General features: G+C 38.2%; 12 protein-coding genes and 1 non-coding gene across 13 annotated transcripts; 6 read left to right on the plus strand and 7 right to left on the minus strand.

The window, feature by feature from the left end:
- Positions 1 to 494: 494 nt before the first annotated feature.
- GET3 (guanine nucleotide exchange factor GET3) lies at positions 495 to 1544 on the plus strand (the record flags this gene model as incomplete). The annotated part of the gene is made up of 1 exon (XM_454016.1): positions 495 to 1544. One exon carries the CDS (start codon positions 495 to 497, stop codon positions 1542 to 1544), a length of 1050 nt encoding a protein of 349 aa, XP_454016.1.
- Positions 1545 to 1782: 238 nt separating this feature from the next.
- KLLA0_E01519r lies at positions 1783 to 1855 on the minus strand. Its single transcript has one exon. It is a non-coding gene; the product is annotated as a tRNA-Met (tRNA).
- Positions 1856 to 1996: 141 nt separating this feature from the next.
- ATG16 (Atg16p) lies at positions 1997 to 2377 on the minus strand (the record flags this gene model as incomplete). Its single annotated transcript, XM_454017.1, has 1 exon — positions 1997 to 2377. The coding sequence occupies one exon, from the start codon at positions 2375 to 2377 to the stop codon at positions 1997 to 1999; it is 381 nt and encodes a 126-aa protein (XP_454017.1).
- A 305-nt stretch (positions 2378 to 2682) lies between these two features.
- On the plus strand, positions 2683 to 4833 carry CVM1 (Cvm1p; the record flags this gene model as incomplete). The annotated part of the gene is made up of 1 exon (XM_454018.1): positions 2683 to 4833. One exon carries the CDS (start codon positions 2683 to 2685, stop codon positions 4831 to 4833), a length of 2151 nt encoding a protein of 716 aa, XP_454018.1.
- A 199-nt stretch (positions 4834 to 5032) lies between these two features.
- DUN1 (serine/threonine protein kinase DUN1) lies at positions 5033 to 6688 on the plus strand (the record flags this gene model as incomplete). Its single annotated transcript, XM_002999342.1, has 2 exons — positions 5033 to 5098; positions 5216 to 6688. 2 exons carry the CDS (start codon positions 5033 to 5035, stop codon positions 6686 to 6688), a joined length of 1539 nt encoding a protein of 512 aa, XP_002999388.1.
- Positions 6689 to 6742: 54 nt separating this feature from the next.
- Positions 6743 to 10048, minus strand: POL3 (DNA-directed DNA polymerase delta POL3; the record flags this gene model as incomplete). Its single annotated transcript, XM_454020.1, has 1 exon — positions 6743 to 10048. One exon carries the CDS (start codon positions 10046 to 10048, stop codon positions 6743 to 6745), a length of 3306 nt encoding a protein of 1101 aa, XP_454020.1.
- Positions 10049 to 10815: 767 nt separating this feature from the next.
- On the plus strand, positions 10816 to 11511 carry HLJ1 (type I HSP40 co-chaperone HLJ1; the record flags this gene model as incomplete). Its single annotated transcript, XM_454021.1, has 1 exon — positions 10816 to 11511. One exon carries the CDS (start codon positions 10816 to 10818, stop codon positions 11509 to 11511), a length of 696 nt encoding a protein of 231 aa, XP_454021.1.
- A 191-nt stretch (positions 11512 to 11702) lies between these two features.
- On the minus strand, positions 11703 to 16355 carry DNF3 (aminophospholipid-translocating P4-type ATPase DNF3; the record flags this gene model as incomplete). The annotated part of the gene is made up of 1 exon (XM_454022.1): positions 11703 to 16355. The coding sequence occupies one exon, from the start codon at positions 16353 to 16355 to the stop codon at positions 11703 to 11705; it is 4653 nt and encodes a 1550-aa protein (XP_454022.1).
- A 593-nt stretch (positions 16356 to 16948) lies between these two features.
- Positions 16949 to 18361, plus strand: QRI1 (UDP-N-acetylglucosamine diphosphorylase; the record flags this gene model as incomplete). Its single annotated transcript, XM_454023.1, has 1 exon — positions 16949 to 18361. The coding sequence occupies one exon, from the start codon at positions 16949 to 16951 to the stop codon at positions 18359 to 18361; it is 1413 nt and encodes a 470-aa protein (XP_454023.1).
- A 114-nt stretch (positions 18362 to 18475) lies between these two features.
- On the minus strand, positions 18476 to 20476 carry INP2 (Inp2p; the record flags this gene model as incomplete). Its single annotated transcript, XM_454024.1, has 1 exon — positions 18476 to 20476. One exon carries the CDS (start codon positions 20474 to 20476, stop codon positions 18476 to 18478), a length of 2001 nt encoding a protein of 666 aa, XP_454024.1.
- Positions 20477 to 20950: 474 nt separating this feature from the next.
- Positions 20951 to 22570, minus strand: MSS11 (Mss11p; the record flags this gene model as incomplete). Its single annotated transcript, XM_454025.1, has 1 exon — positions 20951 to 22570. One exon carries the CDS (start codon positions 22568 to 22570, stop codon positions 20951 to 20953), a length of 1620 nt encoding a protein of 539 aa, XP_454025.1.
- Positions 22571 to 23371: 801 nt separating this feature from the next.
- Positions 23372 to 24724, minus strand: PET494 (Pet494p; the record flags this gene model as incomplete). The annotated part of the gene is made up of 1 exon (XM_454026.1): positions 23372 to 24724. The coding sequence occupies one exon, from the start codon at positions 24722 to 24724 to the stop codon at positions 23372 to 23374; it is 1353 nt and encodes a 450-aa protein (XP_454026.1).
- Positions 24725 to 25492: 768 nt separating this feature from the next.
- MGT1 (methylated-DNA--protein-cysteine methyltransferase) lies at positions 25493 to 26062 on the plus strand (the record flags this gene model as incomplete). The annotated part of the gene is made up of 1 exon (XM_454027.1): positions 25493 to 26062. The coding sequence occupies one exon, from the start codon at positions 25493 to 25495 to the stop codon at positions 26060 to 26062; it is 570 nt and encodes a 189-aa protein (XP_454027.1).
- Between the last annotated feature and the right edge of the window lie 475 nt (positions 26063 to 26537).

The following is a 26537-nucleotide window of genomic DNA, read 5'->3' on the forward strand; positions in this document are numbered from 1 at the left end:
TTAGCTCGCAATTGTTTCAGATTTGGCATTCACCATGTAAATTCTTATTTCATATGGGGCAACTTTTTTTTTTGATCTAAACGTGTCGTTATGGTTCACACATATTTAATAAGAAAGGAATCACCATCATTGAGGCAAACATCGATCAAATAATATCGTTTAATTTCACAATGTTTCAAAGCCATTTAGGTTCGAAAGAGAACAAGATTCAAGACTTTTTGAGAAGCAAACTCAAAGTATTTGTACCATGTTCTTTATTATTCGGTATGCGATTGGTAAATATCAAATTATTATCACCACCGTATATAGTGACGTGTTCTTTAAAAGAACGTAGAAGAAGTCTTCAGCAAGATATTTAGCATTTGTTGTCACTTTTAGTGGCGACATGCGTAGATAAACAGAAGTTTTACAACTAAGACGCCCTCTTATTTCAACTGTAGGAATAACAATCAGTAAGTGTGTAAACCTGAGACCAAGTAAAGCGGAAAAGTACAATGGATTTAACAGTTGAACCAGATCTAAACTCTTTGATAACTTCCTCAACACACAGATGGATATTTGTCGGTGGTAAGGGTGGTGTCGGTAAGACGACGTCATCTTGTTCGATTGCCATTCAAATGGCTTTGGCACAACCAGAGAAACAATATCTATTGATTTCTACAGATCCTGCACACAATTTAAGCGACGCCTTCGGTGAGAAGTTTGGTAAAGATGCAAGAAAAGTCACTGGGATGAACAACTTGTCATGTATGGAGATTGACCCTTCTGCCGCTTTGAAGGATATGAATGATATGGCTGTTGCCAATAATGCAACTGGATCGGGAGAGTTCAGTGATCTTTTGCAAGGTGGTGCACTATCTGAATTGACAGGATCGATTCCAGGTATTGATGAGGCACTTTCTTTCATGGAAGTGATGAAACACATCAAAAACCAAGAACAGGGTGAAGGTGACAGGTATGATACCGTTATTTTTGATACCGCACCAACAGGTCACACTCTAAGGTTTTTACAGTTACCAAGCACTCTATCTAAACTCTTGGAGAAATTCGGAGAAATCACTGCAAGATTGGGACCAATGTTGAATTCTTTGGCTGGTGCCAATAACGTCGATCTTGTTGGTAAAATGAGTGAATTGAAGTCTAATGTGGAAAAAATCAAGGAACAATTCACCAATCCTGATATGACAACTTTTGTCTGTGTTTGTATCAGTGAGTTCTTGTCTTTGTACGAAACTGAAAGATTGGTACAGGAATTGATCTCATACGATATGGACGTGAACTCCATCATTGTAAACCAGTTATTATTTGCTGAGTATGACGAAGGAGACAGCTGTAAAAGGTGCCAATCCAGATGGAAGATGCAAAAGAAGTATTTGGACCAAATTGATGAATTGTACGAAGATTTCCATATCGTTAAGATGCCATTGTGTGCAGGTGAAATTAGAGGTTTAAACAACTTGAAAAAATTCTCCCAATTCTTGAGAAAACCATACGATCCAGTTGCAGACAGCAAAGTGATTTATGAATTGGAACAACAAGACTGAAAGGAAGATAAATATGAATCATTGATACCTAGCATTACACGGCCAATCTATAATTTTTTATTATTTGTACACTAAATAATTGCAGAGCAGATTCTAAATTGAATCATTGCATCGAATTAGCCTCTATAATGTAGCATTAAACATCTACTTTAGTTGCAACATGAAAACATTATTACTTCAGGCTTCGTGATAGTAAACGAAAAGATCCGAAAGCTAAAAAAATTTTGGTAAATTGAAATGCTCCAGGGGAGGTTCGAACTCTCGACCTTCAGATTATGAGACTGACGCTCTTCCGACTGAGCTACTGAAGCAAATTTCTTGGAAAACTGAATTTTTAAAGAGTTTCATGCACTTGGGATTTGATGTACCATTGAGTCGCAGGGAATTAACTTCAAATCACTTATAAAACTCGCAACTCATTTATAACTTGAGGCATATAGAGTATGTCATATCTATTTAAGTCTCGTATTCATGATATCGGCCTCTCTTTGTGCTTTTAGTAACCATCGTTCAATCAAGGTGTCATATTCTGCTTGAATGTGTGTCAACCTTTCCTGTAAAAGATTGTTTTCTATGTTGATGCTGATCAATTCGTCATTCAAACGCTCAGCATCTCGATTTTTTACACTAATAACATCATGTAGTTGCCTTATTTCCTCTTCCTTTTCCGTAAGATGTTCCCTTAGATTCTTTATGCTGTTTTTAAGTCGTAGTTGGTCTTCGTTATCTTCCTCATTATCTCCAGACAGAAGTGAGACCGTTTCGAAAAGATGCGAAAATCTCTTATCAACCAAATCCCTAACTTTCAATTTATCTAGCAACGGCAGTTCCATGTCACAAGCTCACTAAGATCTGCGTGACATGTTACGTTCTTTTAATTCCATCTCAAGCACTTGCATGAAGCTTCACATTTTTCCTATTTATGATTGATTCTCTAAAATCTAAAACAACAAAATAAAGGGAAGCCTTGTAATCACAACAAAACCAAATAAGCGAAGAATAAAAATCCTCCTTCAATAATCGTTTGGCCTTATTTTGACAAGATATTACCATAGTCTATATTAGTTCGAGGTGAACCTCCTTCCACATGATCAACTAGTACTGTACATCAGCACATTAGATTAGTGAACCATCTCGCATGTCCGAACCCATCAATTCAACGGGAGAAGATAATAATCCATTTTGGAGAAGATGGATCCCAGGAACTAATGCTTCAGAAGAAAACAGTCAAGATACTCCTACTAATTCGTCTTCTGAACACCAGGACGAAGGATGGCTGAAAAGGTATATACCAGCTTGGTTCTCCAATCAAGAAAGTTTAGAAATCAGCGACAGTACATCATACCATCAGCTTACCAAAAAACAAATTAAAATATTGGAAAATGAAGCAGAGCAAGGAATACTTAAAGGACATGATACATGTTGCTGGTTTAATGAAACTTTGAATAATAAATTACTCGATTCTGATGGGGTTTTATCCGTTTACAACACTGGCAGCGCGACTTGTCCCTTGCCATTGTCCAAATATCCATTATTACCACAGCGAAAATCTACTATCATAAATGCCAAAAATTCAACTATCATACCAGGTGTTTCTCCAACTGAGTACATGCATGAACTGCCACTTAAAACGAAATTAGCCCATGCCATAAAAAACCATTACAATTTTATCAGTGAGAAACATCTTTACTTAAAACAGCATTCCACTCTTAATTTCAATGAAGACACCATAATAGTCATATCATTACACGGATCTTTGCCCGAAAAGTATGAACGTGTTTCGACCGGAAAGCTTCCAACAGCACTGGAGCTTAACGATCAAATGCTCAAGAAGCTACTAAACTTTGATCCTCATAGAGCGCTCACCTTTTCGTTCGAATGCCCGCTTGATGTCAAACCAACTCCAATGGTTTTGCAAGAAACCATATCACTACTTAAAAATTGGATGCATCTATTCCAGGATGCAACTCGAATATTTGTTATTGGGACCTACCATAGCGTTCCTCTATCAATTCTGTTGACAGACGCAATACTCGATAATTTCACGATTACCAAATTAAAGTCTATTGGGATTCTTGGTTTTGAATCTTGTTTACAAGGATATCAATTTTGGAACCATACAGCTGAAATTACACCCCAGAGTATGGAAAACCCAACCTTCCAGGTGAATAAAGAAAAAGCACTCTTCGAGGGTTCATCCAAGTTACAACAAGAAGTTTTATCTACTTATAGGAATTATCGGAATCCCGACGGGCCTGAAAGAAAAGAGCTTATGAATGTACTTGATAAACTCTTATTTCATCATCCGAATTTGAGGATATCTTTGGTCGGCAAACTCTATGATAATTTTTTGACTGTGTCTCAAAAGTTAGCTATGGATTATATTCATCCAATGATCCAGAGGAGGTTATGGTGTGATGGTAATAATATGAACTTGAACTATATTAATGTTGCTAAGGCTATACCAGACGAAACAATGATTAATTTGGAACAAAGTTTCAAAATTCCTATACCTGAGGAACGAGAATTCGAAGTTAGTATAATGAATAATATGCTATTAGCAATAAATCTAGGACATAGACAATTCATTCCTTTTCTTAACGAATTAAGCCCTTTTTACATTTCAAGATCCTTCAACTCGTCGACCTGCCCAGCTCTCTTAAAGAAGCAGCTTCAGACAGAATCTAAAGCTTGGCAGCAAGAAAAGGATGCCAGCTTCAAGGAAATGGTTACAGACAGTGAAAAAATCCTACCAAAAGATATTACTACCTATCGTGTAGCATTTGATTATCTTCACTATAAATCTCATAGAAGTCCTGACGATATTGAACTAAAGACGTCTATTTTCAATGATATATCAATTCTCGAAGGTTTTATCTACGATAACATTTTCACAGCAAATCTTCAAGCCCCCGTTCATCTCATGATGCACCACTCGTCTGACAACAGTAAAGTGCTAAACAGCGTCAACGAATACAACCTTGTGTGGAATTTTCATGAAGTAATGAGCAGTTTTATTAGAATCAGGAACTTCCCCACATTACCTGGACCACCGGTAATAACAGCTTGCATGGAAACTCCAAATTCTCAGAGCCAACGAATCGAAATAACAAAGGCAATCTTTGATAATACTAACTTGGAATCATGCAAAAGGATGGAACAACTCTGGAGGACTTACCAAACATGGAACCCAAATACGACGGGCTTAAAGAAACTACATAATATATTAAGTGTTCTCCGGCTTTATGACTCTGGAGAGCAATTGCAAAAGGATGTATCAATTGTTTAAACAGCATTTACATAGAAACTTGAATCTACTGAGCTTTACAGCCTATCCAGAAATAGTACTGTTTATCTCATTTTTTTTTTTTTGACTACTCAAAGTCACTTTTAATAATAATCTGTTTAATGATTATTTTCAGACATCAAAACGCAGGAATCTTAAAGACTTGCCTTTAATACAGCATTATCCAAAATGGAATAATCGAATGTCACCTAGTGAAGTATTCTCGTGCAAATATCAGTCATTATCAATGAATCCAGCAGTGAAGCGAGTATGTCTCAAATATTTATTTATCTCTCTCAATTAACTAACGCAGTGTGTTTACTAACAGGTATGGGATCATCTTATTTAGAGAAACTCAGATGAAGAATTTAAACCTGACAACAAGAGGGCTCAACAGGATACCCAAAGTTCAAACAATAATCAGAGAATCATTGCAACACTTCTTAGTTTGATACCAGATAGAGAACAGAAAATTCAGTTAGTTGACATTCCGACAATTTCCGTTGGAAGAAGTCGATCATGTAACATCGTACTTTCAGAGCCAGATATCTCAACCATACATGCTGAACTGTACACCATTGAGGTACAAATTAACGGATTCAAGCGTAAAATGATCAATATCACCGATAAAAGCCGTAATGGAACGTTTGTGAACGGTGATAGGCTCATCAGAAAAGACTATGTTTTAAAGAATGGTGATAAAATAGTATTCGGGAAAAGCTGTTCATATCTTTTCAAATATGCTACACTTACAGAAAATGGACTAAGTCAAACAACAGCCACTCAAATTTCACAAACTACGCAAAACAGCGATTATGATGGGGTTTTCAGAAAACCTTTATTCAGTAGTCAAAATACAACCAAGAAACTATCAAGAACAAGGGAGCAGCCCAGATCCTTTTTCGACAAATACTTAGCTGGGAAAGAATTAGGAACTGGCCATTACGCGATTGTCAAGGAGGCTAGGAATAAGGAAACTGGTGAGACCGTCGCGGTAAAGATATTCCATCCTCAACAAAATGACGATGACAAAAGAACAAAAAAATTCACAGAAGAGACTAAGATCCTTCTATCTATCCAACATCCGAATATAGTTAAACTCATAGATAGATTTGTTGAACCGGTCAGCAAAACACAGATTCAAACGTATTTGGTGCTTGAAAAGATCAATGATGGCGAATTGTTTGAAAGGATTGTTCGAAAAAATAACCTTCGGGAGGATGAGACTAAAGCTTTGTTTAGGCAATTACTAAATGGGTTGAAATACTTGCATAGTAGAAATATCATTCACAGAGATATCAAACCTGAAAATATTCTCTTGAGTATAAGTAAAAGACGTTCCCCAGAAGAAATTGCTTTAGGGCCCTGGGATGACGACGAATTAGATATACAAGTTAAAATAGCAGATTTTGGGTTGGCGAAATTCACCGGTGAAATGAAGTTTACCAATACACTATGTGGAACACCTTCTTACGTTGCTCCTGAAGTTTTAGTCAAAACAGGGTATACATCCAGAGTAGATATGTGGAGTGCTGGCGTTCTTCTATATGTTTGTTTGTGTGGATTTCCACCATTCAGTGAACAGCTAGCCCCACCTAGTATGAAAGAGCAGATATTGCAAGGAAAGTTTGCATTTTACTCACCGTATTGGGACAATATCGATGATTCTGTCTTACACTTAATTTCTAATCTACTAGTTGTGAATCCCGCAAGCAGGTTCTCTGTAAATGACGCACTTACGCATCCATGGTTCACCAGCAATAACGCTGAAGTCACGATGGGTAATGAAAGAAGATCTCAGTTAGAGCCAGGTAGACTACCAAAAACCTTCTCTGAATTATCTAATCTTCAAAAATAAATAATGTGTTCGTTATGTACCTGAAAGATTTACACTAGACAGATCCCAAAAATGTTACCATTTACTTAATTCTATCACTTTCTCTTGAAGTTCTTTCTTTGCCTTAACTCTCATGTAAAATATATCACAATTTTTATTAGAGCATAGAACCTCGTTGTGTAATGATCCTGAGCAGCGCTGACATTGCGTCCATAGTCTCGAAAAACGTTCCTCTAGCGTTCTTACGTCATACAGGGCCTCCATATATAATTCTCCTGATCTAGATAAGCAGTCATTGCATAACGGCCCTTCATTTTTACGGAGGACGCGCTTGCAACTCTTACAAGTATCGACCTTTTTAACAAAACTCATCAAGCCACCTTTTTGTTTCGAGGCTGCCCCAACTGGCCCACTTTGACGTTTGATGGATTTGACAATAAACATCGAATTTGCTTGTTTCTCACCGATGATAGGAGCAATAATACTTATAATTGGATTTTGTAGTTGATTACTCAAATAATAGATAGAATCTAGCTGGAGGTTCTGTTCAAGCACATACAGCGGGTCTTCTGCTCTATTAAAAAGTTTATCACCCCCACCGATTATAACATAATCTACACGGTCACCGACATTTGGACCGACACCGTCTCTCTTTTTCATGCGTTCAGCAAGCACAGCATGTGGTTGCGGATTCGTATAATTTGGTGCCAATGTTTTGGAAATGATCAATTTAGAGATATCACAACGATTTTGCAAAATATCATCGATAGTTTCTCGGATAAACTGCATAGCACCATCTACATTTCTACCAATCAATATCTTCTTCAAGACCTTGTTCATAACAATTGAGACAAGAGGACATGAGTCTCTTCTAACAGAGGCCAAACCCTTCTGGTCGAGTTTGTCATATTTTTTTGGATTAGTCCAATAGAGACCTGCGTACCTCTTTTTGTTAATCAATAGATAGGGAAAGTAAACTTTCTCAAATTCAAGTTTGATAGGGTCCTTGAACAGAGATGAAACATATGCAGCAGCCTCAGCACCAAGTTTCATAGATTCTTCTAAATCTGTGGTACCAAATTTGACCATGACAGAATCAGTATCACCGTAGACAACAACAGCATCATGAGATGCACCATTTTTGATACAGTATTTATTTTCCACGGCGTTCTTTGTAGTTTCGATCATGGTACGACCGAAAGAAGTGACAGAGGAAGAAATGGCTAGGCATGGTAACTTTCCAACAGTGGCCCCTGTAAAACCATACACAGAGTTTGCCGAGATTTTTAAAGCTAATTGCCTACCATTAAGAACATCTCTTTTGAAGGGGTCCGTTTCATTCTTTAAATCAAATTTGGCCTTCTTTCTGGCCCCAATCAATTCTTCCAAAATTTCCGGTAAAACACCACGCCTAACTTTCGAAGTGACGAAAATGTCATTGTTTGGAGTTACAATATAATCTTCATCAAGTTTGAGATTAAGTCTCTGGACTGTTGCTCTATCACACAATGTAGTATAACAAAGATTATGGGCCATCATAATACTTGGATATAGGGAACTGAAATCCAACGTTGCAATAGGAACGTCATAATATCCTCTCTTCGGTTCAATAACGGTCGCACCTTCATATTGCTCATCCGAACCTTGTGAACTCATGTTTGGAATTACTGTTTGAATTTGCAGACACTTTCTGAAAAGCTGTGAGATAACTTTGATCTGTTGACCACGAGCAAGTAAATACATGAACGGAACACCAGTGACTCTTGACATTTCCGTATAGTTAACCAATGCCATGAGTTTTTCCATAAGTCTCAGCGGAAGATACGCATCTTTCAAACAGTAAACCGCTAATCTTCTCCTTGTCTCACTGTCTCCATTCTGTAAAGTCGTGATAATACTGTGATGAACGTCCTCTTTCTGTTCACCTAAGAAATGAGCAGACACCGCGTTCAATGTGTAAGATCTCAATTTATACTCTCTTTGCACAAATTGCAGTAAATCCAATTGTAAACGTCCATCAATGTTGATGTTCTTGGATTCACGGGTACCGTAAGCTTTGGACGAAAAAGTAGATGATTTGACTTCTTGTTTTACGTTTGATAATCTTCCGAAATATGGGAATGACTGTACCCCCAATGCAGCCGCCCTATCAATCAAATACGGGAAATCGAAATTAGTGGTGTTATAACCTATAACAACATCGGGATCTACTTCAACAATAAAATCACGCCAATGTTCCAACATATCTGATTCTTTATCATGTTCAAATATCTGAGATCCGGTAATGGGAGAGCATGAGTTCACGGTGAAGACATTTCTAATGAAAGGTTTGGCAGCACCCGAGATACTAACAACATTAGCTATCTGTATCACAGAATCGTGTTCAGGTTCTGGAAAGACACCGGGCCTACCAGCACATTCAATATCGAAAGACATGATTCTTAGCGGAGCGTTATGGGACCATTCACCTTCTGCAGGATGTGCAATCAAATCCTTATAGTTTATATTGACTTCAAACTGGCATGTGGAGATTCGTTGGTTAACTGGAACCAATTGATACTTACTAGCGGGTAAAGTAATCCAGGACATTCCTACAATCCCACAATCGATCATCAGCCGGAGTGGGAAAGCAATGTTGTCGTATGTTGTACAACCACCAACAAACCATTTATCGTTCGGCTGAATGTATCCCTTCTCAAAACCTGTCCTAATCTTATTCAGCAGGTTGGGGTTCTTCACAAATATCTGTAAGAACGGAATCTTTGCATCTCCTGAAAACCCCCATATACTTTGCTTTGGAACAATCTTAATAGAATCCACATTATTCTCATAATGCTCGTTTAGGTACTGCTGAAGTGTCAAAATATTTTCCTGATGGAAACCCAGGGGCGCAGGAACGTAAAGATAATGTTTGAACCCCGTCACGTTACACAGTATAGAATTACCCTTGTCAGTGACCCCAAAAAATCTTATGACAATATTCGTATTAGAATCGTATTGACCAGGTAGCATCGCTTGCTCTGCATCCAATTGTTGAAATGAAATATCGCTCGTCTTTGCATTGAAATCCGCTGGAATAGGTACCCTAGACCATACTTTACTCTGACCACACTCTGTCTTTTCCACCAGTTCATGATCCATAAGCGAAAGTTCCTCCTCAAAAGCTGTAGGGTTACCTTTCCCCACCGTATCATTAACTTTACTAGACTTGTACCCTAAAACGTTCTGTTTCTTGAACTTGTCAGTAGGAATTATTTCTATTGTGGATACTGGTTCGCTCAACGCTGATCGATCAAACGATTGGGTCCTCTGTTTCTTGATATCTTGGAACGCATCCTCAAGCGTTTCCACTTCGCGAGCTCTCGTAATACCAACGGTCATTTCCCTCTTTCTGTCTCGGTTTCTTTCCCAATACACAGAAGAACCGTTTCCTCAAATACTTCTTGTTACAGAGACCAGAACCACCTTCTATATCCTATCCCTCTCTGCTTTGCTACCTGGATGCGTATATAACTTATTTGCTGATGGTATATTTGAATCATATTTAAGTGATGAGCAAGCAGAACGCGTCAAAATAACTTTTTTTAAGAAATTTTGGGGAATGGCATATCACGTGAAAACATGGGCACGTGACAAGAATTTGACCACGTGACACGATGTTTTTCCGATTCAGCTGGCGGTCTAATTCCTGCTTTTCACATTGTGGAAGGCAAGAAAGAGAAAAAAGAATTTTGAAAAATGTTCACACATACATGAAATACTGATTAACGGTTTTTTTGAATTAAAATACAGTGCTGAAGAACTGATAGACCAACTGAGATAAACTGGTTCTGGAGTACTGTCGCAAACGAAGCAGCTAATGGCCTGTAGCTTCAGCTATTCTTTGATACGGATTCTGGGTTAGTATAGAGAAGCAAGAGAAAGAAAGTCGGTTTATATCAGATATAACAGTTGGTTTTTTGTTGGGTTCACTTTTTCTGCCCTGGATATATACATATAAGAGGAAAGAAGACATATTACCAAGAGATAGACAATCTATCTGCAGTGATAAGTCCACAGGTGATAGACCAGCGGTGAGTTTTGCGAATTTTTTTTAGCTAATTGAGAGATATCTTGAAGTTGCAATTAATCAGAGTTTGATTTAGGAAATGTCAGAATACACAGAAGAACAGGAGCGGATAACGCTTGACATTCTTTCGAAGGATAAGCATGAGTTCTATGAGATGTTGAAAGTTGGGAAGTCAGCGTCAGAGAGCGATATAAAAAAGGCATATAGGAAACTGGCGATCAAATTACACCCAGACAAGAACAGACATCCAAGGGCCAGCGAGGCGTTCAAAAAGATAAATAGAGCATTCGAAGTGCTATCAGACGATTCTAAACGGAGGATTTTCGACCAGCTGGGCCATGATCCTGATGACAGAGCTGCGGCACAGGAATCGTATAGAGGAGGTAGCTCTGCGGCGGCAGCAGGGGGGCCACGATTCCGTGGGAATGCTGGATTTGGTGAACCATTCGGTGGTTCACCAGAAGATATATTTGAATTCTTGTTCAGAGGTGGTGGTCCAGGCGGACAGTTTGGCGGGCATCCATTCGGGGGGCCGTTCGGTGGACCATTTGGAAATGCAGGAGGCGCTACTTACTCATTTGGAGGCCCTGGTGGCTTCAAAGTGTATACGAATTATGATTCCCCGTTCGGAAGAAGAGCTCGTCGTACTCAGCCGCGTCATAATGATAACTCCGCAGAAAGGAAAGAGGAACCGAATACACAACTCATGATGCTCATAGCGCCATTCATAGTCATCATTCTATTGAACTTATTAGAAAGGTTGTTATTAGGCTGATTGATACCTCTTAAATTAAACGACCAAATAAACGGAAGTCCGGAGAAAGCACATAGCAATAAAAAAGATAGTAAAACATGATTAAAGAATTCTATCGATGTATATTACAAACTTACTATTTAACAGAACTTATTCAACGTAGCGCATCGGAAACTTTAGAAAGGGTGGATATCCTGGTAAAGAGTATCGGTTCATTCGAGATCCCTCATTCTGTTTTCAATTATTTGTTTTATTTCAAAATCATCTGGTTTAGAATTGAGTTTAAATCTTAGTTTTTTGCCTAACTTCGATTTGACACTCTTTTTGGTCACCTGCTTCTTATGGATGAGTTTACCACTGGGTAGCATTTCGTATTCTTCCGTATCAAAGTCTTTTATATCGTATCTATCATTTGTATTATAATTTGAATCTTCAGCACCATTCTTTTTGAAATTTACTGCTTTCATAGCATATTTCTTGACACTACTTGGATCCTTTTGGAAAGACCAGCTCTGATGCAACTCCCTGTGTGCAGCAAATTCCAATTTTTTCCGGATGTCATCTTTCTGCTCCAATTCTGCAAAAATATCACCATCAGTTGGCCATATCATCGCACGGAATGTTTGACATACGATATCTATCATCATAGGGAACATAATCAAAATCAAACAGCTGGCCCACCAAGTAATATCTCTTCCGAACTGGTGATAAAGACCAATTAGAACATCATATATCGCATTTTCGCCATAAATTCCAGGTAATAGGCAACACCACAATATCCAACCGATACAAGATATTAGTAAAGAGGCAAATGCTAGCCAATTTCTGTTTCTTGTTTCGATAAACTGACATTTCACATTTATCAAGAAACATATTGACGTGAAGTTTATAACCCCAATTGGATATATGGAATTATCTGATTGTGCTGTGAAACCCCAAATTTCAAAATTCAAAAATGTAATAAGCACTGATATCCCTGCAGCGGTAAGCATCCACACAAGGAAAATTTTTAAGTTGAATGCTTGACATTTCTGACCCATAGTATATAATTCAGGAACAGCTAACAATGTCATTGGTTTTAAGTCTTTCTCAAACATACCAATACAGATGACTGGCAACGAAGTGAAAAGGGTATTAAACATGGACAAAGACCATGGTTCGTACAAAGAAGTACCAGAGAACATAGTCTGCCTTTGATATATCATTTGAGTCAAATAGAACAAAACTTCTTTGTAGAACGTGCATAAAACGAACTTTGAAGTTCTCACATAATTGTACCGTCCATGAACAAACAATAACTTGAGTAGATATCTGAACTGTGCAATGGAGTAGTCAGAAGAACGTGATGCTTGTAACCCTTCTTTACCAGTTATACCAACACCAATATCGGCAGATTGAATCATAGCAATATCATTAGCTCCGTCACCTATGGCTAACGTTACTAAATCCTTATTTTTTAGCCTAATGTTAGTAACTATTAACGCCTTTTGGGAAGGAGATGCACGACAACAAATGACAGAATCTGTCTTAGTACATAGTTCAATGAAGACACTCATCATAGTCGGGTTGTTTTCAAACACAGCCAATGATGCACCGTCAATCACTAACACACAGTGTGCTATTTTTCCTGTGTCAAGTTCTTCTCCTAAAGCTGTCATTTTTGAGATTAAGTTGTCGTCATTTTTTTTCAAGATAACAACAGTTGAATAATCGTAAATGAGCTTACAAGCATATCCAATATTGATTGCTGTTTCACGCTTGTCACCAGTTAGCATCCACATCTTAATTCCAGCCCTTCTTATTTTTTGAATTGCTTCTGGAACGCCTTCCTGTAGCTTGTCTTCTATGGCAGTAGCTCCTAGTAATTCTAAGTCGGTTTCTATGTGTCCTCCGACTTCAGCAATCTGTGTAGAACGATTTGTCAAAGAAGTTTTCGCCTCATGATATTTTGCCTCCCAAGCTTTATATTCCTCAGCAGGTATCCACTTATAGCTGTACAACAACGTTCTTAAGCCCTCCGTTGAGAATTCATCTATTGCATTCAAAGTTTTTTCTAAGATAAACTCTTCATTTTTAATAAGCTTCTCATCTCCAATGTACTTTTCTATAGAGTCCATTGATTCAGAATTATCTTCGGCTTCACCATATTTCTCTCTTTGCTGAAATTGAACTGATTTTCGCGCATTAAGCATGATATTTTCAATCTGTGATTCATCATGTTGGATATTTGACAAAAAATCGTCAATTGAGTTAATTTGCAGTTCTTGTTCACTACGAATGGAGGCTTTTCGTGATATGCTCTTCCTAGCAGCGTCAAGTTTCAGAGTAGAGATACTGCTTCTGTTTTGTAATTGTGAATTTCTCGCTAATCCTGTAATACCGTCTCTCATGTTAGTCAGTTCTAGAGATTTACGTTGGTGCAAAATCATTTCAGCTTCTTCTAATTTTCTTTGTTCGATAAGATTTTGTTGTTCTAGAACTTTATTTTGAGCTAATTCCGAGTTTCTTAAACGTTCCAAAATAACATTGTCAGCCCCTTTACAAATAAGCAGGACCCTGTCGTCATCATTAGGCATCTTTACAGCAACTGACATTCTTTTTCTTTGTGAATCAAAATTAATGTACTCCAAAACTTCATAGTCTTCAACAATAGGCTGATCATCAAATCCATTAGGGTAGGTGGCAATTGAAAGCGTGCTTGAATTTCTATTCGTCACAACAAAACCCATGTCTCTTGCTGCAGTCACAAGAGCTAGTTCATCAGGTGAAGAAGATTGGTATAAAATAGAATCTGTCCCATCATGCGTTTTCTTTGGTAGACATGTGTGGCATAACGCCAATGAAAGAATGAAGAATTTTGCCCTGATTGAGAATTCGGTATTTGGATGTTTTTGGATGTATAGAAGTAAGTCCACTGTGGTCTTTAATCCGTTTTTTTCTTCACTACTTCTACTAGAGTTCGTTCTTGTGGTGTTGAGGTCTTCTGCCAATTCTTGCCTTTGGATTTGTAATGCCATAGAGGGCCTTCCTGAATATACGGCTCCAGAATTTCCCTTATACTCTATTGATGTTCTTGGATTCTTTGAATGAGTTGAACGCAGATCAAACTCATTCAAAAAGCTTCTATCTTCAATAGAAATCACATCAATATCATCATCAATGGGATCGATAAGGTCTTCATCTATCTCATGTAACCATGATGATCCGCATATTGAAAATTTTCTGAAAATCATTTTGTTATCAGTTAAGGTACCAGTCTTATCACTAAAAATGTAGGAAACCTGCCCCAATTCTTCGAGGATTGTAGCTGTTCTTGATTCACATGGTGTATCAGATTCAATATGATACATGTCAATGTCCCATTCCATCAATTTACTTTGCATGGCTTTGATAATTTCCGTCGTGACATATAGGGAGAGTGGAATCAATGTATTATACATAATGATGAAAGACATTATAGTAGGGGCCGTTCCTGCGTCCTCTTGAAATAAATACCATGCTCTATTATTGTCAACGTAATTCTTCTTAAGGATATGTTGACCCAAATAAGAAAACATAGCCATTGCTGCCACAACAAACACCATAAATAAAACGATTAGATTGATCTTGCCCTGTAACTTCGGAGCTTTTGTTCTTGGGTTTTTAATAGCGTTCATCCTAATTTTAGTTTCTTCACCGGTGAAAATGACTATCCCAACAATACTTTGGGTATTCCTTAAGATACTTCCACGATAAACAACGTTATCAGACCCTAGAGGATAGAGTTCGCCATCAATTTCCACAGTCCCTTCAAAATTGTACAAATCATTGTTAGGGTCTTCCAATGTAGTTGTGGCACTATGCATGCTCAAGCCAGTTGCTGAAGTCATACGCTTGGCTAATTCTGGTAAAGGGTTTTTACTTTTTAGGTTTGTTTCACCATCTAATGCCATTGTCTCGACAAAAGCCTCATTATTTTCACCGTCAGTACTCAACAAAAGAATATCTGCTGGAACCCAGTCATCTGAATTCAAGAGTACAAACTCTCCAACTTTCAAATCTTTCCATTCTTTCTTTTTTATGTGAATATCGAACTGTGAGCGAAGGAGGTTGAGATTGGTAAAATGGTCTGTATAAGATGGTTCTGTCACGTCATTTAAGTTATGCATAGAATTAAAATCACTTAAAATTGCGTCCGTGGATCTTGCAGATACGTTTGATAATGAATATATGGAATCCGACTCAAGTTCATCGTGGTCCTTACCCATAGTAAGTACTTTGGTAGATTTATTATTTTCTTCCTTGTCCAATCTGTGTCTCTTAAAATCATCCCAGGCTTCTCTTGCCATCGATATGCTTAGAAAAATCGACAACGGTACAATGGTAGTGTACGTACCAGTTGTAGACCACGATGGGATCATCTGCAAAATAGCAACTAACAAAAAGTACGCATTTGCCAATTTCGAAAATTGCGCGTATAATTGCCTTGGCAAGAACGAATATACGGTATATCGGGACGACGTTATGACATTATCGCGGTATGGTCTATCAGTCCTCTCATCGATAAGAAGATTCGAGCGGGCATACTGTTGATATAACACCGAGTTCTTATCCAAACATATCGGTATAACTCTACCGCTCTCCGAGCTTAGATGTGTTGTCCGATTTAAAATCAGATCCATTATCTTTGTTCTCAGACTAAGCTTTTTCCGTTTCTTTGTCTGATTACTTGGAAGATTCTCTGTACTGTACGAAGAGGCCGGCAAGCTGTCACCATCGTTCGCTATTTCCATTTCAATTTCTTCAGATTCCGACCTCAACTTATCACTGAGCTTCTTGTTGAACAACTGGGTTCGAAGCGAATAGCCCCTGGATCGGCCAGTCATCTGAGATATCCTATATACAATCCAATCCCTTTCACTAGATTCAGTGCTTGTTAGGGCTATCTGTACTGCCTTTCAAATGATCAAACTTGTCAATCTTTTGTTCTAAAGCCTTAAATGATAATAAATCTCACAATATTGAAGAAATCAAATAGTGAATTAAGGCAAATCACAACATAGAAAAGCCTCTAAAGGTGACACAATGCACAAAAGATCTTGAAGAGTGTAGAACTGGTTTACCAGATCTGGCTGTAGATTAACTCCGGAACTTCGTTAATACCAAGGAATAAGTCAATACAGAAAATCAATTCAATGGCCGCATCCAATTGCCCTGGTTCTGTGCGTTTTGCCTAATTAACTATTACGTGGAAATTCCGTTTGTTTACAAATCGTCGCACGTGACATAATATTATCGAGCCTTATGGTGTTTCACTCAAAGCGGTTTTCGATCTATAAATAAGATCATGTAGATGAATCTGAAGAAAAAGGAAATGCAGATACACTTGATATAAGCCAGTAGGTGTTTAAACTGATTATTTGTCAGTGAGCAGATCAATCGTCGGTATAGTTTAGATATTTTTTTTCATTCTGTTGCGATGACTGACTTGAAACAACAGTACGAATCAAAAGGTCAATCACATTTGTTTGCCCACTGGGACACCTTGGCACAAAACGAAAGGGAGCATTTTCTGAACCAATTGAGTAAGTTTGACTCTAAAAAATTGTCTGAAGATTGCCAGAAGGCAATTGCATTGGCAGACGAAAATTCAAGCTCTGAAAATGTCATCAGACCGTTACCAGCATCATCGTACGAATCGGTGATTGGAGATGACGATTTGAGGAATACGTACCAACAATTGGGATTAAATGCTATCAAGAATGGCGAGGTTGCTGTTATTTTAATGGCTGGTGGTCAAGGTACGAGATTGGGATCTTCCGCACCAAAGGGATGCTACAATATCGGCTTACCTTCTGGAAAATCATTATTCCAGATCCAAGCTGAAAGATTAAAAAGACTACAAACTCTTGCTGGCTGTACGAAACCGATACAATGGTACATCATGACATCAGGACCCACAAGAGCCGCTACTGAATCTTTCTTCAAGGAGCATAACTTTTTTGGCCTCTCAGAATCTCAGATCCACTTCTTTAACCAAGGCACGTTACCAGCTCTTGATATTTCTGGAGAAAAGTTATTCTTGAGCGACAAAGATGAACTTGTGGAATCACCTGATGGTAATGGTGGCCTATACCGTGCTATCAAAACTAATAATTTATTAAATGACTTCAATTCCCGCGGCATCAAGCACATACACATGTATTGCGTCGACAATGTCCTTGTTAAAATTGCAGATCCAGTTTTCATCGGCTATGCTATCAAGAATGACTTCCAACTTGCTACGAAAGCTGTGAGAAAACGTGATGCTCATGAATCTGTTGGTATAATAGCCACCAAAAATGATAAGCCATGTGTCATAGAATACTCAGAAATTTCAAAACCTCTAGCAGAAGCTGTTGATGAGGACACAGGGCTACTAACTTTACGTGCTGCCAATATTGTCAACCATTACTATTCAGTAGATCTATTGAACACGAAATTGGACAATTGGGTAGAATCTATGCCATATCATATAGCCAAAAAGAAAATTTCGTACTACGATAATGTCAATGACAAATATGTGAAACCATCAGAACCTAACGGTATAAAGTTAGAACAGTTTATTTTTGACGTTTTCCCCTCCATTCCTATGTCTAGGTTTGGTTGTTTGGAAGTCGAAAGAGCAGAAGAATTCTCTCCACTAAAAAACGCTCCTGGAACTGCAAATGATAATCCTGAAACTGCTAGGGATGCTTACCTTCATTTAACTACATCTTGGTTGAAAGATGTAGGAGCACTAGTCAATGATGAAATTCTTGTCGAAGTTTCAAGTCTATTGTCTTACGGCGGGGAAAACCTTGACTCTTATAAAGGCACTGTGTTCGATAAGCAAGGCGAAATTTTGAACTAACCAGGCAGTGTTTATAATATATTCGAAACGATAATGCTGGTGGTTTAAGTTTATTATATATACTAAAATAATACATACTTTTATCATTCAAGTGATATCAATATTGGATGTAGGTCAATCACTTCTTCTGTTTAAAAATTGTTTTAGTTCGAAAAGTACTGGTATACTCTCTTCGGAATTGAAAAGACCTTTGCAATCTATCTGGGGCCTGCCCTTCTTCTGATTTTCTATTTTCCGATTCATCAGCTCAAAACTTTTCTGTTTTCTCAAGTTTTCTCTACTTTTCTTATTTTCAATTGACAGATTCAGTATTCGTTGGTTTAATTCGTGCCTTAACTGGTCGTCTGTAAAACGAGAAAACTTAGAGTCGTTGCTAGAAGCTGTTTCTTGATCATTTTCAGTACCGTACACCAATTCCTCATGTTCTTTTTCAATGTCTGACCCAGTTTCATCTACTTCTAACACGTCTACTAGCGAAGTGAGTTTCGGAAATGAATCAACTACCACGGGGATATCACTGGTCGTCTTTACGATATCAAGATTGAGTCCACCGCTGAAAACTCTCTGACTGGAAGGCCGAGGAGAACATTTCGGTGGTTTCAACTGTTCATGCGAGTTATGTTTATAGTCGATATTCCATATTTGTATTATTCCATTCAACTCATCTATCAGGTGAGAAGAGAGTTCGGTAGATGTTTTGTCCTGTTTCATCAAGTATCGCTGCAATTCAGACAAGCGATAGATACTTTGGGTTATTACAGCTTCCTTTGATTCGGGATCCTCTTTTTCAATAGTACTTCCGTACACGGATAAAAGTAAATGTTTGTAATGATGCAAAACGGGCAACAATGATGAGATACCTTGTGTTAATGTGTATAATTGTTTCGAGATTATTTGAAATCGCTCTATGTCGGAAGTCTTTTCCACATGGTATCCAGGAAAAATTCTCTTCAAGACTAATGCAATCTCACACTTTTTCAGTGGATCAGTGTAGTTTATTGAAAGTAAGCAGCACAGAAAGAACTTTCTCATATATTGCAATCTCTCCAACTTTTGTGTAATGTCCAGACTTTCCACTGTTCGGATCATTTGATATAGGCTTTGCAAATCCACATTGTAAATACTGATATAATCAGTTAACTGAACTGCATTCACAACCGGCAAAATGTTACTAGATGCAATGTTCAATTTGTGAAATAACTGGTCTACTGTACATGTAAGGACATCTGTTAGTAATGTCAGTGTTCTGGCTTCATCTGAACGTAGACCACGATTTTCAGTCAATGCGATTGGTTTGTAAATAGTCAGCTCTTTATAAGTCAGGTGATAACGATAGATTAATTTGTCTACAGATTGCAATGCAGCATTCATCTGTCGTAGATTTAAAAGGGCAGTGTATTTGGAATATTTTGCATGGAAGTACTCTTGCTGTAAAGCTAGATAAACAGCAATCATCAATAAGGACATCAGAGAGGATCTAGGTAGATGTCTCTTATAAAGCATTTTACGGAAAGCTTTTCTTGCCGTCAATATGGTGAACATGTATGGAATTGTTCTCTGTAAATAGAATTTTTTTCCAGAAATTAACAATTGTCCATATTTTGTAGGTATAGTCTTTCCTTCAGCGTTGTGAATCGATAGGGTGTTTTCCTTATTGAAGTTCAGGATTGATTTCTGAACAGTAAATAACTGGTGATGAGAAGCGATCGAGCTTGTTAACAGTTGCGAGGAAATGATTTCATAGTGAAATTCATCAACAAAGGCATCCAGGTCACCATAAGGTAGCTGCTTCATGATCAAATCTACTTGTTTACTCCATCGGCTATCTTCTTCATGTGAGTTCAGAAAATCAGTTCTGTAATCGTTATCAATCAGAATCTCCTGTGATTCAAAGCGATCTTGGCCTACAACAGTCGGCGAAGTGTCCTTCAAAGCCTCAATACCCCACTCACTAAGCTTGCGCAACTGCTGGTAACTGATCGGAACTTGTGGGCGTGAACTGCTCCAAGTCTGTGACGAAGACATCGTTGATGGAGTCGATGCTGCAGATGCCATTTTGGGAATTTCAATCCTAGGGATTTGCAGATGCAAAGGCACCGCTTGGAAAATGTCCATTGTTTTCACTCAAAATGAGAGGATATTCAACCTGTTGGATTGATGGATGAGCCGCTTGACAAGCCTCGAAGTTTTGTGCTACATTGTCCAATGTATTGAGAGTGAGATGTCATTTATATGTAGATCAAGTTACGCTTTTTTTTTATTTTTTTTGTTTGTTTACGTTTACAAAGAAAGTAGTATCCGACAAAATTGATCGTGGAACAAATTGGCAGGAAGACATTATCAAGAGTCGAGATTAAGGCAACAGAACGAAAGAGAGTGTCAATGAAGTCATCAATGAAAACGAATCAGATAGTTTAATGTTACATATTAATTACGGGAAAGGTATATACTCTAGGTACTAAAGAAAGGGAAAAAATTTAGGTCGTCGCCATGCGGTAAATTACATTGGTCAAAAACCAGATGTCATTTGATTTCGATTTTGACTAGTATTACGGATATGAGAGGGAGCTAACATGTAAAACATACATATTACTGCTTCCGCCCTCCCATGAATTCATTACCCAAGCCTGACATATCAAACTGACCAAAATTCAATTTGTTATTTGAACCACCAGAGAATGTATTGAAATCTTGATTGTTAGTAACATCTATTTTTGAGAGAGGTTCTGATTTTTTATTATTGTCTAAAGGCTGAGAAGATGCTTGTGGACCCATAGTGGCTGGCATAGCATATGAATCAAAACTTTGAGGCTGTTGTGTTTGGAGTGACATGGCAAAATGATCTTTGTTCATTGGTTGGTCTTGCTGTTGTGATTTTACCATGTTCTCATAAGCTCTCTGTTGTTGTAGATATTGCTGGGACGGACTTGAATTATCTGATGGATCCCCTTGTCCTGGAAGTATGTTTTGGTTACCCAACTGATGATGCTGTTGATTTTGTTGATTTTGTTGGTGTTGCATTAAAGTCATCATTTTTTGATATTGCATTCGAATTTGCTGTTGCTGTTGCTGGTGCTGTTGCTGTTGCTGGTGCTGTTGCTGTTGCTGGTGCTGTTGCTGTTGCTGATGCTGTTGCTGTTGCTGTTGCTGTTGCTGTTGCTGTTGCTGTTGCTGTTGCTGTTGCTGTTGCTGTTGCTGTTGCTTCTGCTGTAGTTTGGTCCAGTTAGCTTGAACTTGTTGTGATCCGGACGGGCTTGGTTTCTTCACCTTTGACGAGGAATTAACACCTTTGAACTGCTTTGATTCCCCATTAGCTCGTGGTTTAGTATTGGCGCCAGAATCTTTATTAGTTGCTGAACTCTTCTTGGTTTGTTTATTTTTGCTTCCGACCGAAGTATTCTGAGGTTTTGGAGTAGATTTAGAACTTCCCAAGGTCGCTGCATGATAGGGATTCACACCAAGTCCAGCGTTTGTACCAGCATTCGGAGTGGTTCCTAGAACGGGTTGAAATGAGCCCTGTGGCTGTGGTACTCTCACTCCTGCTGGGAAGGAATTCGCGTTGGTTGCATAAGGAGTGTTTCCACTACCGGGTGAAGTCATTGTTCTGAAATGCTGCTGCTGCTGCTGCTGCTGCTGCAGTTGTTGTTGTTGTTGTTGTTGTTGTTGCTGTTGTTGTTGAGGGACAATGTTGCCGGCGAAGCCCATTGCTGGAGCAATAGGGCCAGTTCGCACGACACGAGACAACATTTCCTGAGGTGGAACTTGTGGCAATATTGGAACAATTCTATCATTAAATGGTTTCAAACTGGTTAAATTTTCAATTGGTGTTGTTTCAACGTACTGGTTCAACGCCCAAAGTGATTGCCACCATTCGAACAAAAAAGTATCCGGAGAATTCATTAACATTTTTGAGTTTAATAATTTATCACCGTTTAGCGAGTGTTGTGGCACGGCTTTTGACAGTGGTACATTTGCCTCTTGTAAAAACTTTTTTGCAGTATCGTGGTGTTGGTTATGCACTAGGTAGTTATAAATATGAGCATATAATAATTGCTTGGAGTTTTTCGCCATAGCATCGGAAACAAACGGTTCTACAACATCACCGCTATTGTATTGTTTATTTTTTTGATCCTGAATAGAATCGCCCTTCATCTTTTTGTCCTGTGGAGTGTTTGAAGCATTACTCTTCCTAGCACCTGGTCCAGCCATGTCCTTACAGACTTTCGATTGACAAAGTGAACGAAGCTGGTAACTTTCACTGAAATAGATTATAAAAACCCTTTTGTCCTCGATGAAAATTTAATACAACAATTAACAGTGAAAAGAACTTATCTTTCCCCGGAACTTTCAATAAATAAGCCCTGCGTAAACTGTGAATATGTTATACTTTACTAATCGGAACAGGTAGATCATGCACAGTGATAGAGAGAGGAAGAGAGGCGTATTGTTACCAATGTTATCGGTTTTGCTCGCTAGCCTAAAAACTGTTATTTCAACCAGATAAAACCCAACCACAGCTATTGACAACTTCAAAAAATCTGTAAGTTTATTCAAGTTTATATCAATGAATTAAATTAAGCGACCTTTAGCAAAAACTCAATTTACCAATACTCTCTATTTGACAACATACAATAAGGGACGATATCTAGACCAGGCAAACCATGTTAATCGATTAATTCATTTGTATTGGGCGGAGAATAATTGATTTTCAGTTACTTAAAGCGGAAATGAAAAAAAAAGATTGATCACGTGACACAAACCTTTATGTCCTTTGATAGGTACAGCTTGAACCCAAGAAAAAACTGCTGTATTGAAGGATTCTAAACAAAACAATGTACCACAAAAGTAGATGAAAGCTTAAGTCCATAATAGTTTATATACAGGAATAAGTATAGATGCAAAATGTGATACGGACTAGTATTTAATTATCATTTATTCATAAAACCAACGTCCGTTCGTCTACTTTTGAAATAAAAACAACACAGAATGAAAGACCCCTCTGTTTGTCTATTAGTTCGATTTTACTCCTCCGAGAGTTGAAAGAAGTTTCAATGCAACAGGGTTCTTGGCCATCACTGAATACGTATTTTTCCGGACATCTGCTGTCATCATTTGTTCTAACAATGGTATCTTATCCTCTGTAGGAATAATGACTCGAAGTTTTTTCTTTCCAGCCAGAACGCTATTTTTTCGAAGTAGTGAAACAACTTTTACTATGTGGTCGTTCTTACGTTGGACGTTAGACGCTATCAGTCCTTTCAAGACTCCTAAAACTGTATCTAAAGATACTGACGTCATTCCTTTGAAATAATTGTTGAACATGCTTTGGAAACGCCGACTACTGGGTTGATAGAGTACCGAAATATATTTCTCGAAAAGATCGTTGTTCCATTGGGAACTTTCAAAGACCATCTGCTCGTATATCCTTTCGTTACTGAAGTTATTCTGTTTCAAAAGGTTACGGCTGTTGTCATAATACCATAGCTGTAATAACCGTCTTTGTGAAATGTCATTGATCGACTGGTAAAATTCATAGAAGTCAGATTGGAATGCCATCTTGCTATCGCTTAACCTCTTGAAGACGTCTTGCAATTCTTCCGGGAAACTTTCAGGCTTCGGCACACTAAAATGTTGTGCCTTACTCAAATTCTTCAATAATGCTCCAAACTCGTGACGCCAACTCTTATAAAACGCCGCATTCTGTATATCATGGAGATCGTGTTCGTTCTGCGGTACGTTGTCTAAAAGCTTTTGCAACATCTTGTCATTAACCTCAACTCCCGTTTCCAACGATTTCTTATAGATATGGAACGAGTAAAATAAATAAAATATACCCATCTTTACCATGTATGAGTTGGCTGATTGTAGACCTTTCCCCTCGGGATTAGAATCCAAAAATGGATCTGAAATAGTCTCAATGTCGGCGGCAGCATTATTACTTTCTCCTATCACTTCTGACCTTCGTTGTTCCATAGCTTGCTTCTTTAGTTGACTGCTCTCTCTCCAGGAGACCTCAGAGCGGGGTCTCTTCGGTACCGCAAAATTTTGCTTATCATCGTAAACTGCATCAAGGCTATTCTCCACCCCAAATCCGTTTTCCAACGAATCTATTATAGTTGCTTGTCTTGACATCGTTGATACGGTAGAATATATCACCATCCCTGTTAACGTAACTACATTAGTCGTAACAAAAAACGCATTACCTGGTGCATTGAAATATTTCCAAAGCGTCTCTGAATACCTCTGTTGACCCTTTTGTAGACGTGGGGTACTTTGAAACATCTTGTTCTTCCATTGTAGCGTTATCCTCCGACTAGTATGAAACCTTCGTGCCATTGAACGAAAACAGCAACGAAGATGCATTTTAAATTGGAAAAACACCACTCTAAGCTTGACCCATCAACTTCGAAACAGAAACAATGAGGGAAAACTAATCTGTGTCGTATGTATTCTCCCTGATCAACCCTTTTCAAATTATTAATTCTCTTGTGTGTCTTGTTACCGGCTTCTTTCATGAATTCGCAGGGTCAGCTCATTTCCATATATCGTTTGATTTTAACTTAGTATTCAATTTTTAATTTCGCTGAAATTCTTTCTCCTTGGTGGTAAATAGTATGGAGATATATGGATGGAATCTGCGATGCGCTACAAATTTGACACATGATTTGACGAAATGAAAAGATTGTTGGGTTGAATGGCTGCACCCGTGAATAAAACGTAATCTAATAATCTCATCTTATTGTAGTAGGTGCTTCACCGGGAGTCACATCGATATGAATATGCTACAGTAGTTCGGATCTCTATAACTTATTTAAAAACGAGAGAGTATCACGTGATGTATATCATTTCTCACATCATATCTACATCTTGAAACTACAGCAAGACTGGCAGGCGTGCTAATGCTTACAATAGGAAACAGTGTGGTTCGCAGATAGGGGCGAAGGAATGTGTGGTGTATGCAACCTTAAGGAGGAAGAACTCCTTTTTCTCGAACGGTCAACCTCCGATGCTGTACATCCAGGTATATATAACTCCAATATCCCAAAAAAAAAAAGAATGGCTGCAACACGTCAGTAAAAGGGCAGGACAAGAGTAAAGAAAGCAAGCTTGGTGCACTTCACAAAGCACATTATGTCCCATTTATTAGTGTACGATTTCATGGAGCACGATCTAGCAAATGTGCTGATCGTGGTCAAACCTTCGACCAAAAGTCTTGTATTCGTTTCGCTGTCAGGAACGAAACCAAAACTATTAGGCGATGCTAAGAAATTTGTATCCAAAGTGAACTCCTTGTCAAAGAATAAAGGATCTATTTATACCTTAAAGAATAAATCCATCTTAAAATCAGACGATGTGGCATGGTTAGAACAGTTGAGCTTTGATTTTTTACAGATACTGGCTGGTGGTATTGACTCTCAAACGAACATCAAATGTGAGTATCTCCTTGGAACAGAATTTCAAAAAAAGGTTTGGGAGACTACAAAGACTATCAAGGCCGGTGCTACGATTTCTTATCAGCAATTAGCCGTTCTGCTAGGGAATCCAAAAGCTGTGAGAGCCATTGGTTCTGCTCTAGCGAAAAACAACATTGCTGTCGTGATTCCGTGCCATAGAATCATCGGTTCTAAGGGTAAACTGACAGGATTCAGATGGGGAATTGAACTAAAAGAATCACTACTAAGGCAGGAACAAGCAATTTAGTGGACTGATAGCTTTTGAATTTTTTTTTTCTTATTTGCAACCAACCGTGTTTGAAACGGCACACAAATCCCAAATGTGTTCAAGGATTACTTGACCCAGTCGTTACGGTTCTCTTCTGTGTGTGTTTCAATAAAATGTCTTTTTGTCTCTATTTCTTTTGTCTTTATTTGTCTTTCGAGAGGGTTGCGTCTGCAAGAAAAAATATGGAAATCCTGGAGAGTTGAATCATTATCGATCTGCGAGGAGTATGATAGTGGGGTGCAGCAGATATAATTAACATACTACTTATCGGATGGAGAGGGGGATCTTTTCAATAAAGACATTCAATTGTGCTGCACGGCTGATCTCACAACTTGGGACATTATACTGTGTGAGTTTTTTTTGTTCTTTTTGTTCTTTTAATTCTTCAACTTGCTTCGACGACATGAAGGGTTTGACTTTTACTTCTGCTGGTTTTTGTTTGCAGTACATTCTC

This window comes from Kluyveromyces lactis (genome assembly GCF_000002515.2).
Source record: "Kluyveromyces lactis strain NRRL Y-1140 chromosome E complete sequence".
Classification (NCBI taxonomy): Eukaryota; Fungi; Ascomycota; class Saccharomycetes; order Saccharomycetales; family Saccharomycetaceae; genus Kluyveromyces; species Kluyveromyces lactis.